This window comes from Plasmodium reichenowi, chromosome 12 (assembly GCF_001601855.1).
Source record: "Plasmodium reichenowi strain SY57 chromosome 12, whole genome shotgun sequence".
Taxonomy (NCBI): Eukaryota; Apicomplexa; class Aconoidasida; order Haemosporida; family Plasmodiidae; genus Plasmodium; species Plasmodium reichenowi.
The window spans coordinates 1,029,520-1,044,519 of record NC_033657.1 but is presented as its reverse complement, the minus strand read 5'-3'; the positions used below and the strand labels follow the sequence as shown (position 1 = coordinate 1,044,519).

Sequence of the window (15,000 nt, the reverse complement as noted above, 5' to 3'; positions counted from 1 at the left end):
TACATTGTGATAAGACTAATAATAATTTTATCAAATGATTTTTATTTATGTAATCTATATTATGATGAATAAAAGAAGAATAATAATTATAAATATGAAAACAGCTGTGTGTATTATTATTGTAATATTGTGTATATTTTTTTTTATTTATAAAAGAATAATTATTTTCTTCATTTTTCTGATACAAAGGCGAATTATTTAGAACATCACCATAAAGATGATCATCATAAGCATATATATTATTATTAATATTATTATTATTGTTCTTTTTATTTAATTGTCCTTCCAAATTTTTTATTTTCATATGAGATAATATATGACCCACTTTTTTATTTTCTTCATTATCTAATATCTCCTGTGTTTTGTCCAAGTCACAAAAATTATTTTTTGATATAAAAAAATGATAGTTTTGAAATAAATAAAATGAATAGATCACATGAATTATATCGTTTACATTTACATTGTTAAAATATTTTTTTGAAAATATATAATTATTATAAAAATAGGAAAAAAAATTACATGATATATCTAGATAATATAAATCATTATATATAACAATATATAAAAATTCTACTAATTCATTGGAATCTAAATTGTGTTTTTCTTTTAATAAATCTTTTAATATTTTTTTATAAACTATACGATCACTTTTTATTTTCTTCTGTTCTATGCATTTTAATTTATATAAATTGTGTTTTATATTATTATCTAAAAATTCTAATTCCTCATAATTACTACTTATCTTTTCTTGATCTTTACATATATATGTTTGTACCCCTCTTTTTAAAAGGGACTTTCTCCTCAAATTTTTTTCTATGAGTCTTATCATTTATAAGGCAGCAAAACAAAAAAAAAGAAAAAAAAAGAAAAAAAAAAGAAAAAAAAAGAAAAAAAAAAAGAAATTGAAAAAAAAAAATATATATATATATATATATATAAAATAAAAGAATAAATTTGATTTTATAATCATCTTATAATATAATATAATAAAATAAATAAATATTATATATATATATATATATATATATATATATATATATAATGCACAATATAGGTTCTATAAGCCTCTTATATATGACAATAGGCATGTGTTATTAATATAATATGAAGACATTTATATTAAAACGTATTTATAAAAAAAAATATATAGGTATATAATCAAATTATTTTCTAATTTTAAAAGAAAACACTAAATAAATAAATATAAATATATATATATATATATATATATATATATATATATATATATATATATATTAATATTACAAAGAACAAACATGTATACATATTTATATATATATATATAATATTTCCCTTCTTCTGTGTGTATATAAAATGAAGATAGATTTAGAATTGATTAAGAAAAAAAGCGAACACAATGAAGGTCTAATGGAAGACTTAGAAGAAATATCTCTTCATCAATTACAAATAAAAAAAATCGAATTTATTAATATACATTGTAAAAATTTAAAAATACTATTGTTACAAAATAATTTAATTGAAAAAATTGAAAATTTAAATCAATTGAAGAAGTTAGAATATTTAAATCTAGCCATTAATAATATTACTGTCATTGAAAATTTGGAAAAATGTGAATCATTGAAAAAGGTATATTTTAAGATATATATATATGTATATTACATTTGTTATTATATAAGTAGCATGAATATTTATCAATTACATAAATTAAATTCCATATATTATGATAATATATATATATATATATATATATTTATTTATTTATTTATTTCTATATTGTTGGCTTGTCCCATTTAAGCTCGATTTAACCCTAAATTTTATCGACCTTGATAAAATCGAAGAATCCATAAATAACTTAAAAAAAAACGAAAACTTAAAAGAATTTTATATCATGGGAAACCCATGCTCAAGTTGGACATACCTAAAATATTATATTATCTTTCAAGTTGAACAATTAGAAGTTTTAGATGGTTGCGATATATTAATATCTGATCGAATTAAAGCTAAACAAAGTTTTGAACAAGTTTTAGTATCACTAAAAAAAGAAAAACAAATTAACAAATCCAAAGAAAAGGAAACAAATAATTTTTATTCCATTAATAATAGAAAACAAATTTATGAAGAAATAGAAAAAGAGGAACTTGAAGCAAACAAATGTAAAAATGAAAATAATGAAAAAAAAAAAAAAGATGAAAAAAAAGAATTACCTATTTATAATGAAGAAGGGGAAATACGACAATGCAATGAAGGTTAAAAAAAAAAAAAAAAAAAAAAAATATATATATATATATTATATATGTGTGAACTTAAATTTTATATATTTATTCACTTTTTAGGACATTACAAATTCATGTTTGACGAATATTCCAATAAAAAATATACCTTTCTAAAATTGTACTTACCAAAATATCTGTGCAATTCTTTAATTCAAATAGACCTAAATATATGTTATGTAAGATGTATAATTAAAAACAAACTTTTCCAAATAAAATTGAATGATCCTATTCTAACCGACTTGAGTAAAATATCCAGAAAAAAATACACAGGAGAATTATTTATTAAAATGAGAAAAAAAAGTTATCAAAAAAATAAAATTATTACAAAGGAATACTCCAACGAAGAAAATATATATAGTTATGATAATCCTACTAACTTGCAACAACCCTTTTTATTATCATCTACAATGTGTACACCTGCTTCTTCCTCCTCCTCCTCCTCATCATCCTCATCCTCTTCTTTTTTTAATAACCATTATTCTTATATAGTAAAAAATAAAAATACGAACAAAAAAAAAAATATTTTAAAGTCCAATTTGTGCCTTCCACACACGAAGAATATTCCCTTTTTTTTGGAAGAAAAGCGAATCAAATATTTTTCAAACTACGTTAATAAAATCCCAACTTTGGAAAAAATTTCTAAAAGGAGCATATAAAAAAAAAAAAATAAATAAATAAACATATAAATATATATATATATATATATATATTTTTTTTTTTTAAATGTGATATTAACATAATAACCATATATAATAAAATAATTTAAAAAATAATATTACAAAAAAAAAAAAAAAAAAAAAAAAACATTACATGAACACATTATCATATTTCACAATATTTTAGTATGTGCGAGTACGTCTTATTTTATCAATCTAAATTTAAGAGCTTCATGCTTTCTCAATATACAATTTTGTTTGTTTTCTTCTAATCCCTTTTCAGCTTCTTCAAATAACTTTAATATATGTGGTGATAGCTTTTCCAAGTGTAATATTTCATCATATGTAAATAGTTCCAATAATGTATGACATTTGGCTTTGGATATAACTAAACAAGGTGTTGTAATATTATTATTTTTTATGATACATTTTGTTTCCTTCATGTTTTTTACAGTACTCAAAAAATTATTTCTTAATTTTCCATTACATATAAATATTAATTTATCACTATCATCAGATAACTTTATAATGTTACTTCTATCTTTAGGAGGATAGCTTATGGAAAGAATCTTTTTCCTTCCTCTTCTGTTTTTTATCCATGACCAACCAGCCTTTTTGGAAAAATTTCTTATAAAAATGTTAAACATTTTTAGGTATTCTCATAGAACATATTTTACATATAAATATATATCTAATATATATATTTCTTATTTTTTTTTATATAATTTTGGAATTTTATTACTTTATACTTTACATTTTGTATCAATATTGTAGCTATTTAAAAAAAAAAAAAAAAAAAATTATTAATTTTATAAGGGTTAAAACTAGCCAAAACATATATATATATATATATATATATATGTGTATATTTTATTTATTAACATTCAGGTAAAAATATACATATTTCATTATAATTCATTAAAAAAAAAAAAAATTTATTCATGACCATACAGGTAAAAATATATTTCACTTATGACAAATATTTAAAAAAAGAAAAAAAAAAAAAAATAGGTACGTATAAGTTTATGTTAACATTAAAAAAAAAAGAGAATAAGTTAGGTGTACATAATTATGTTACTTTTTATAATTATATATACATAAAAAAATAAAAAACAAAAAAAAAAAAAAACACATATAAGTAAATACTAATAATATATATATATATATATATATATATATATATATATATATATGTGTGTTATGTTAATGTTCGAATAAAAATACAGGCATAAGGACATTTTTATCCATATTGATACTGTTAAAAAAAATATTCGTTGGGCATTAGAAATCTCCACTTTCCTATGGGAAGGTCATTCAAGTGTATATTTCCTATTCTAATTCTATGTAAAGATTTAATTTTAATATTTGAGAGCATACAGATTTTTCTTATAATTTTATGAAAACCTTGATATATTTTAAAAATCAATGTAAAGTTATCAACATATTGAATATGACATTTATAAATTAATTTGCCATCAACATAAAAATGTTCTTTTAATAATTTCATATTTTCTTGAGTTATAGAATTATAAGTTTTAATAACATATTCTTTTTCAATATTATATTTATATCTATATAATAAATAATTATTAGATAAAGTATTTTGTGTAAAGATTAATAATCCACTAGAATTAGCATCTAAACGACCACATACATATAAATTAGGAACTTTTTCTATGTCCACATTTTTATATATAAAATAACTCATACATTTATGTTTTTCTTGAATATATTTATTTTCATTTCTTATTAAATTTCGAACTAGTAATTTTTTATAAGATTTATTATCATTAGATATAGATAAATAATGTTTGGGTTTATTTAAAATAATCGTTATTTTATTTTTTAATAAATCCTTTCCTCTATTTGTTAATTCAATTTTATCTACACCTGAACAAATTTCAACATTTTCATATACTATTTTATCATTCACTTTGAATAACCCATTTTGAACATTATTATTAACAAAACGAGAACTACATATTCCATTATATGAACAATATTGATTTAATTTTATTTTTTCTTTCTTTGTATTTCTTTCTATATCTAATTTAAAATATTTACTATTATCTATATATATGTTTTTTAGATCATTATCAATATCCAAAATTATATTATTGTTCGTTTGCGAAATATTACAAAGATCACTTTTTTTATATTTTTTTTCGTCACTTATATAATTATTATTGTGGTGTGCACTTATATTTGTATCTTGCTTATTATTTTGAATAATATCTTCATTTTGATTATCTTCTTCATTGTTTTGTTCTTTTACATTTTTATTTAATTTTTTAGTAGTTATCTCTTTTTCTTTATTATTTTTAATTATATTATCTTCTTCCTTAAGATAGTTATTCTTTTTTTTTTTAATCCATTTTTTATATTCACCCATGTATTCAACCTCAACATTTTTATTATTGAAAAGAATTTCATCTTCTTCCTTTTTTTTTTTTTTTTCTTTTTCTTGATCTAACCTTTTATCTTCTTTTTCCTCTTCTTTTGTTTTCATTTTATTTATTTTAATTTTTAATTTCCTTCGATGATTATCCTTCACAAGACACAAATATGATGATAAATTATTTTCTTCTTTTTTCTTTAAGAAGGTAGAAATATTATTCTCTTTTGATACATAATCATAGAATAATTTTTGTTTAAAATCTATGTGTTTTTTACATTCTTCTGATAAATTTAAATTGTCACATTTTTCTTTACTATAACTATGTTCTATAATTTCTTTTTTTATGTCGTCACATATGTATCTATATATTCTTTCAAAAATAACGAACCTGTTGTTGTATTTTCTAATTCTCAACTTTATGTTATGTGTTAATAAAAACATAAGACCATGTTATTATATAATCAAGTGTAAATTTTAATATTTAAACAAAAAAAAAACAAAAATAAAATAATAAAATAAAACAAAATAAAATAAATAAATAATAATATCGTATTGTTTTTTATTAAATGGTTTACAATAATACGATTTTAATTTTTTCCCTTTTTTTTGTTTATTATTATTAAAAAAAATAATAATATGATATATTATAAATAGATTTTCTTAAATGTACTATCTGTACATATTTTATTATTAAATGTTATAATTTTATAAATAAAAAAAAAAAAAAAAATATACATATATATATATATATATATATATATATTATTGTTTGTTTATTGAAAAATATAATAAATATAAAAATAACATTATATATATTATATATATATATATATATATATATATATGTATATGATTATATATAACATGGTTACAATATTATATATTATATATATATAATATAATTATATCATGTAGTATCATGTTTACAAACCCGTGTTACTTGTTACGTTTCTATGAATTATCTATCTAATAAACCTTATAATATTTATATGATGTTATTATATAAAAAAAAAAAAAAAAAAATGATATATATATATATAAAATATTTTTATATAATTTATAAAATAATGTATAAAAAAAATAATATTGTAATATATATATTTTATTTTATTATATTATATCATTTTAATATATTTTTGTTACCATTTAAATTTTCTGAACATCTTTTATAAATATACAAAATGACTTTTTTATGTTTAATAAGATTTTATTAAATTTATAAATTATTTTATATATAATATATAAAATAATAAAATATATATAATATATAATTATATTTTGTTATATCCTTCAAAAGAAGGAACTTTTTTTTTTTTTTTTTTTTTTTTTTTTTTAAAAAAGAATATGATATATATATTAAATATATATAAATAATTGTATAACAAAATGATTAAATTTAAGATTGGTAGAAGTAATAAAAAATATGAGAAAAAAAGTAATATAGATAATAATGAGGAAAATATAAAAAAAAAAAGTTGTGATGATAATATATTAAATGATCAAGTTGCAACAGATTTGAATTCAGAAGAATTAAATGAAAAGAATTATATAAACGAAATATTAGATGAATCTAGTGAAGATGATGGTAACGTCATAAATTCTTCATATGAAGAAAACAAGAAAACAAAAAACAAAGAAGAAAGCTATTATTATATTAATGATGCAATAAAAAGAAATTATCCATTAGAATATGAGGATAATAAAATATATCCAAAAGTATATTGTTATGAACCTACTAATTTTGAAAATTTTAAAAAAAAAATTAAAAATAAAAATGAGTTGAGGCATTATGAATGTTATTCATCAACCATGAATGAATTTTTTTATAAATATAATGAAAATTATTATGATGATATTTTAAAAAATGAAAGTTTTAAAAAATTTGCTGAAGAATTATGGTCCAACAGAAGTCATATTAAAACAGATCAACAATATCAAGATCTTTGTGTACAGTTAAGAAAAAAATATAAAATTAGCCCTTCAAAGCATCAAATAAGTGTTGCTTTACAACATCATTATTTACAATCATTGGATGATGATAAGAAGGATATGGAAAGTATTATGGAACTACAAAAAAATTGTGATCACATAAGTGACATAAAGGATATAGATAATATTATCGGTATGGATAACACAAATTGTGGGGATAGTACAAATCGTGGGGATAGTACAAATCGTGTGGATAGTACAAATCGTGTGGATAGTACAAATCGTGTGGATAGCACAAATCGTGTGGATAACACAAACCGTGTGGATAACACAAACCGTGTGGATAACACAAATCTTGTGGATAACACAAACCGTGTGGATAACACAAACCGTGTGGATAACACAAACCATATGAACAACATGAATAAGCATGACAGTAGTCATGTAGATGAAACAAACGCTCCTAGTGAAGAGGATGAATTTATGATAAACAAAAAAGGGAAAGATGTCAAATTTGTGTTAGAAAATGTTAATAAGATGATTATTACCAAAGAAATGAAAAATTATAAAGATTTAGATAAAGAAAGTGTACATTTCTTACAAATTAATAAACGTAAAGGGGTTCGATCGAATAGTGGTGTTTTAGTTGTAACCATTATTACACATCCTCATAAATTTAGCTGCAAATATGATTGTCATTATTGTCCTAATGAACCTAACCAACCACGTTCTTACTTATCTACAGAACCAGCCATATTAAGAGCTAACCAAAATAATTTTGACGTCATTTGTCAATTCTTTAATAGAACTACTACTTTAGTAAATAATGGACATGTTGCAGATAAAATCGAAGTCCTAGTATTAGGTGGTACTTGGAGTTGCTATGATATCGCTTACCAAGAAGAATTCATAAGAGATGTATATTATGCTGCAAATATATATCCTGTTTTAAAAGATAGAAGAAAAAAATTAACTCTAAAAGAAGAACAAGAAATTAATGAAAAAAGTAATTGCAGAATTATAGGTTTAACTTTAGAAACAAGACCTGATCAAATTAATAAAGATGAATTACTAAGATTAAGGTATTATGGTTGTACAAGAGTTCAATTAGGTATTCAACATATAGATGATGTTATCTTAAAAAAAGTTAATAGACAGTGTACTTTAAAAGATTGTATAAGAGCAATTTATTTATTAAAAGAAAATGGATTTAAAGTTGATATTCATCTAATGCCTGATCTACCATATTCTGATGTATATAAAGATATTCATATGTTTAAATATGTTTTAAGTTCAACAGATTTACAAGCTGATCAATGGAAAATTTATCCATGTGAAATTACACCATTTACTAAAATTGAAAAGTGGTATAATAATAATGAATATAAACCATATTTTGAAACAAATAAAAATCTCCTAATTTCAGTAATTCTACTTGTTAAAAAATCTATACACCCATGGATCAGACTTAATCGTGTTATTAGAGATATTCCAAACCCTTCCATCATTGCTGGAAATAATATAACAAATATGAGACAACTTATAGCTAACGAAATGAATATAAGAAATATTTTCTGCCAATGTATTAGGTGTAAAGAAGTCAAAAATCAAGAAATCGAAAAAAAAAGTGATTCCATATTTTTAAGAATTTATAAATATCCAACACTTGGAGGTGACGAATACTTTATTACTTTCCAAGGCAGAAAGAAAGTTGTTAACCACCATGGAAAAAAAAATAAAAAAAACAAAAAAAGTAAAACCTCAAAAAAAGACAGCCTTAATCAAAAATATAATGATGAACAAATGAAGGAAAAAGATAACAATAAAAAAATAAAAAATAATGATAATAATAATAATGATAATAATAATAATAATAATAATAATAATAATAATAATAATAATAATGATAATATTAATAATAATAATGATAATAATAATGATAATAATTGTAATAATAATTATTATTCTGATTCTAATGGTCATCTTTCTTCAACGTCCAACGTTCTGGAAAATATGGAAACGTTCTTTAATCAACATGAGACAGAAAATAATCAAATCAACCATTCACATAATACACAATATGAACATTCAGGTGCTAGCCAAAATAATATAAATTCTGAACATTTAGGTGCTAGCCAAAAGAATAAAAATTCTGAACAGTCAGGTGGTAATCCAGAAAATGTTCATAATACCAATGTCCCACAAAATAAGATGGATACAGAAATTCCCATAGATCACAACATTTACGAAGATTATGATAATGAATATTCCTTATTAGGATTTTTAAGATTACGATTACGAAAGAAAAATAACTATTGTGATGATCGACCGTTTAAATGTTTAGAGAATTCAGCATTAATAAGAGAGTTGCATGTATATGGGTCTTTATTAAAGCATGACGATTTTAAAGATGAGTTAAATTTTATTCAACATAAGGGATTAGGAAAGTGTTTAGTGTTAGTAGCAGAAATCATATCATATTTTTACAATTACAGAAAAGTATCGATAATAGCAGGTGTCGGTACAAGGGAATATTATAAAAAGTTGGGATATACAAAAGAGGAAACATATGTGACCAAAATATTAAAGAGAGAGGAAATATATAAAAATTATTTATTAAATATTGATAGAATAGGAAAGACAATATTAATACATGAATATAATTTAAAGCATTGTTTATATTTAATGCATAAAGAAATACCTGAACCATCAAAATATAAACGTACTGAAATAACAAATTTAAATTCTTATATAAATGAAAATATACTTCATTCATCAGATATGAAAAATTATTTAGTCCATAAAAAAAAATGTACTACATCATCCATAAATGTTCAACGTTTATTGGAAACCGAAACAAATCAAATTGTTAATATCTTATGGAATCAATTTAATAAATGGTCCCTTGACTTTTTAATTAAAAATCGTTTAATTTTCAATGTATCAACAATTGTATTTTTTAGTTCAACCTTTTTATTTACCATCCAATTTTTTAAAAAGAGAAACATTAATACGTAGCATATAAAAAATATAGTAATATATAAATATATATAAATATATATATATATATATATATATATATATATATATGTATTAGTATATGTTTATATGTGTCTTATCTATTATACTACATGTGTTTGATTTTTGATTTTTTAAGTGTACATAATAATATTGTTTTATCCTACATATATATATATGTATATATATTTTTAAACGTGTGCAAAGAAGGAATAAAAAAAAAAAAAAGAAAAGAAAATATACATATATATATATAAATATATTTGAAATATTGAAAGAATATAATTATGATATATTTTTTTATTTTATTTTTTATATGGCAAAACATTCATACATATTTATATATGTGTACATAACTTTCTCCATCTTTTTAAATAACATAAAATATTAAAAATTAAGTGGTATTATATTTTTAATATGGAATTATATACAAAAAAAAAAAAAAATAAAATAAATAAAGAATAAATAAAATAAATATATATATATATATATATATATATATGAATGATGATATTTTTTTTTATTTGAAAAATTACATGGACGTGAAAAATATATTCTGGTGCATGAATAAAATCATAAATATATTATATATATATATATATATATATATATGTATGTATTTAAAACAAAATGCATATTTTAATTTTAAAAAACATGTTATAAATAAATATTATATTTGTAACCATTAATAATTTATTAATTATTGTGTATCAGTCAAAATAGACCATGGTTTTTTATATATATATTCCCTTTAAATTTTTCCTTTTTCTTTTTCAATAATAAAAATTTTCTACACTTTTTATAATAATCAATTTTTCATTACTTATTTTATTAGTAGTACAACAATGTTATGTTTTTATATTTAAATATACAAAATAATACTATGTTATATTTTCTATATAGTATGTAACCAAAATTATATTTTTTATATTATCATTTTTTTTTTTTTTTTTTTTTTTTCAATAATTAAAAGAATATAATATTATTTTATATACAAATTAAGATTTTGTAACAATATTTATTTTTTGTTTTTTTTTCATTTTATTTTTTTTTTTCTGTCTCGATTAAAATAATAAATTATATTATTCTAATAGTTGTGTTTATTATTTTTTATACCTTTTTAAAAGTTAGAATTTAAAAAAAGAAAAAAAAAAAAAAGAAAAAAAAAAAAGAAAAAAATTTACTATAATTTTTTACAACATATAAATATATTTATATATATATATATATATAAATATTGATAGCATTATTTATTATATATATATATATATATACATATTTATGATAATTGTTATGTATATTTTTTTTTTTTTACATTTATAATATATATAATTATATTATATTTTAAAAAACAAAATAAAAAAAAAAAAAATAATTTTTACAATATTATATAAATAGATTATAATATAAATGTACGTTGTTATATAGAAAATTCATATAAATAAAAAAAATATATATATATAATATATATATAATAATAACATTATTATTCTTATTATGTATTAATTATCATTATATATATATATATATATATATACAAAATTAATAAACGAAATTTTATTTTATTTTATTATAATGTTAGATGCAAATATAAATATCACATAATATATAATATAATATTATAATAAAGTAATAATACATTTTTTCTTTTATGTTATATTATGTACCTACAATTAATAATATATAAAATTTTTGTTTTATTCTTTAAAAAAATAAGGGTCTTTCAAAATATTATATTAATATATATATATAATATATTTAATATAATATTACATATTATGATTACTATATGATTAAAAAATGAAACCCTCATTATATTATTAAATTATATATATATATATATATATATATATATATATATATATACATTAATTTATACAAAACAGTAGTAACTATTTTATGTAGAGTTTTAGTATATATTTTTTTATATCATTTTTATATTTTATTTGCTTTTATATAGTTTCTACAAAATTGTTTTTTTATGTCATTTTAAAAGTATAAATTTTGTATATTTAATAAATATATATATTTATTATATATAAGTACAATGAGTGAATAAATAAATATATTAATATATATATATATATATATATATATATATATATATATATATATTGTTAAATATAGAAAAGTACAATTTTGTATTTAAATAATTTTTTCATTTTTTCTTTTATTTTTAATTCTGTTTGATGTTGAAAAATTCTATTTTTGCATTTTAACAAAAAAAAAAATAAAATAGAAAAAAATACATATACATTATATTTTATATGTCGTCTTATTTTTTTTATTTTTATTTTTTTTTTATTTGTTGTTAGTTGACAATTTAATAAATATGCTTTTTAAATTTGTCTTTATTATATATATATATATATACATATTTTTTTAATGATACAATATATTTAGAAATTATAGAATGAATTGAATGAATATATAAAATATATACATATAAAATAATATAAAATAGCAACCACTTTTTTTAACCCTGACCATAAAAAATATATAAATATATATATATATATATATATATAATTTATTTGTTTTGACATATATATTTCAGATTTTTTCTTTTTTTTTTGTAATTTTATTTTAATTTATATATAATAAAATATATACATATATATGTATATTTATTTATTTATTTATATATATTTACATTTGTGTTGCATAATTTGATATCATAATTTTTTTTGATATTTCATTAAAATGGTTAGCGACACAAAATCCGAGGATAGTAATATATCCAAAAAATATGTATATGATGAAGATTTGGAAAATATAAAAAATGATAATTCGACCACAAAGGATAAAATAAATGATGAAGAAAATATTGTAGACATGAAAAACGAAACGAATGAAAATATTTCACATTTAAATTATAATGAAGCATGTCCTAATCCCTTAATAGAAAAAGGACATGATGTAATAACTCATAATATACTAGAAGAAAAAAATGATCAATGTAATACAAATATTATTCTTCCTATTGTTAAAGAATGCAATGATTCACATAAAGATATATCTCTTTCCAGAAATGAAAACAGTATTCATAATATTTCAGAAAATAGCTCTCAACATGATAAAGATCATATTTCAAATTTCAACTTGGATGAAGTGGAAACTAGTGCTCATGACGAAACTAATGAAGCCAAGTCTGATGATAGCAAAATGAAAATAAAAATACAAAATTTATTAAAGCTAATAGGCCTTCTGAAGGCTCAAATAAATCAAAAAGACCAGGAAATATATAAAATGGGTAACATGACTGAATTGGACACACACACATATATATATTATATATTTAAAATATAATATTCATACATATATGCTTTTTTTTTTTTTTTTTATTATTTTACCTGCACTGTTCATAAAATATATATATAAATATATATATATATATATATAAATATATATACGCTTTTTTTTTTTTTTATTATTTTACCTGCACTGTTCATAAAATATATATATATATATATATATATTTTTTTTTTTTTTATTTTTTTTTTCCCTTTTAGAGGTGGATTTTAAATTAAGAAATGAAGAGAATGAGAAGAAAATATTTAAGCTGGAAGAAATAATAGAAGAGAACGAAAGCAATACTGAGAGAACAGAAGGGGATAATTTTATGATGAGCAAGATGAAAAGTATATTAATATCACAAAATGAAGAGATAGCTTCATTAAATGAAGAGTTGAAGAAAAAATCAAAAGAGATTTTTTATTTAAACGAAGAGAATATGACAAAGGATGAGAAATTAGTTGAGTTAAAAAAGGAAATTGAATCAAATTATATGCATTTGAGGGAATATAAAAATTTTCAAAATGAATTAGAAGTGGATGTAAATAATAAAATATATAGTGCCGAGAATTATGTGAATAGAACAAACCAGAGGTTGATAGAGAATAACATTGATATAAAAGAGAAGAAATTAAATATTGAGAAACAGAAAAGAATAATAAAAGAATTATATAATGAATTAAATAAGAAGGAAGAAAAAATCTCAGAATTAAGAAGTATAATAGAAAGTATAGAATTAAATAATAGTCGAGATATAATAAAATATAAACAAAATAATATGGATTTAATAAATCGTTTAAGTTTAAATAATTCATTAATGAATAGCCAAAAAATTGAAATAGAAAATATGCATATGAATTATAAACAGTTAGAAGAAGAATTAAAAAATAAAGATAATGAATTAAAAAAATTACATCAAAATTTATTATCTAAAGATGAAGAAAATAATAAAATGGTCCATGATATAAATAGATTAAAATTTGATATGGAAGTAAGAAATATAGATATTGATAATGTCAAAAAAAAAATTAAAAATGTTAAAAAGGAATATGCCATTAATTTAAAAAAGCAAAAAGAAAGATATACTAATGTAATCAATGAAATTTATAAAGAAAAAGATGAAATTATTAAAAACCATGTTGATGAACTAGCCAAACTCTCAAATCATTATAACGAAGTTGTCCTTGTCAATGAAAATATAAAAAATGAGGTAAACAAAATGGGCGTATATATTGATACATATATGTGTAGAGGAAAATTAAAATTTATATATATATATATATATATATATATATATATATATACATACATATATATACATATATATATACATACATATATATACATATATATATATATATATATACATACATATATATACATATATATATTTTATTATTTATAATATTATTTATTATTTATTATAATATTATATTTTTTTTTTTTTTTT

The 15,000-nt window shown here is 18.9% G+C and overlaps 6 protein-coding genes across 6 annotated transcripts in view; 3 read left to right on the top strand and 3 right to left on the bottom strand.

Annotated features, from left to right (window-relative positions):
• The window catches only part of PRSY57_1227500 (hypothetical protein), a gene marked incomplete at both ends in the record, with an annotated part of 2,409 nt that extends 1,580 nt beyond the window's left edge, over positions 1-829 (bottom strand). Inside the window, one exon of the mRNA XM_012908696.2 lies at positions 1-829. This exon is cut by the window's left edge and continues 1,580 nt beyond it. Coding sequence (XP_012764150.2) covers positions 1-829 — 829 coding nt within the window.
• Positions 830-1,335: 506 nt separating this feature from the next.
• PRSY57_1227400 (leucine-rich repeat protein) lies at positions 1,336-2,911 on the top strand (the record flags this gene model as incomplete). The annotated part of the gene is made up of 3 exons (XM_012908695.2): positions 1,336-1,608; positions 1,778-2,228; positions 2,316-2,911. The coding sequence occupies 3 exons, from the start codon at positions 1,336-1,338 to the stop codon at positions 2,909-2,911; spliced, it is 1,320 nt and encodes a 439-aa protein (XP_012764149.2).
• A 203-nt stretch (positions 2,912-3,114) lies between these two features.
• On the bottom strand, positions 3,115-3,558 carry PRSY57_1227300 (hypothetical protein; the record flags this gene model as incomplete). Its single annotated transcript, XM_012908694.2, has 1 exon — positions 3,115-3,558. One exon carries the CDS (start codon positions 3,556-3,558, stop codon positions 3,115-3,117), a length of 444 nt encoding a protein of 147 aa, XP_012764148.1.
• Positions 3,559-4,169: 611 nt separating this feature from the next.
• PRSY57_1227200 (RNA pseudouridylate synthase, putative) lies at positions 4,170-5,750 on the bottom strand (the record flags this gene model as incomplete). Its single annotated transcript, XM_012908693.2, has 1 exon — positions 4,170-5,750. The coding sequence occupies one exon, from the start codon at positions 5,748-5,750 to the stop codon at positions 4,170-4,172; it is 1,581 nt and encodes a 526-aa protein (XP_012764147.2).
• Positions 5,751-6,695: 945 nt separating this feature from the next.
• On the top strand, positions 6,696-10,256 carry PRSY57_1227100 (histone S-adenosyl methyltransferase, putative; the record flags this gene model as incomplete). Its single annotated transcript, XM_012908692.2, has 1 exon — positions 6,696-10,256. The coding sequence occupies one exon, from the start codon at positions 6,696-6,698 to the stop codon at positions 10,254-10,256; it is 3,561 nt and encodes a 1,186-aa protein (XP_012764146.2).
• A 2,703-nt stretch (positions 10,257-12,959) lies between these two features.
• The window catches only part of PRSY57_1227000 (hypothetical protein), a gene marked incomplete at both ends in the record, with an annotated part of 3,208 nt that continues 1,167 nt past the window's right edge, over positions 12,960-15,000 (top strand). Inside the window, 2 exons of the mRNA XM_020115065.1 lie at positions 12,960-13,296; positions 13,769-14,760. Of these exons, the coding sequence (XP_019970218.1) occupies positions 12,960-13,296; positions 13,769-14,760 (1,329 nt within the window). The remainder of the gene's footprint in view (positions 13,297-13,768; positions 14,761-15,000) is intronic.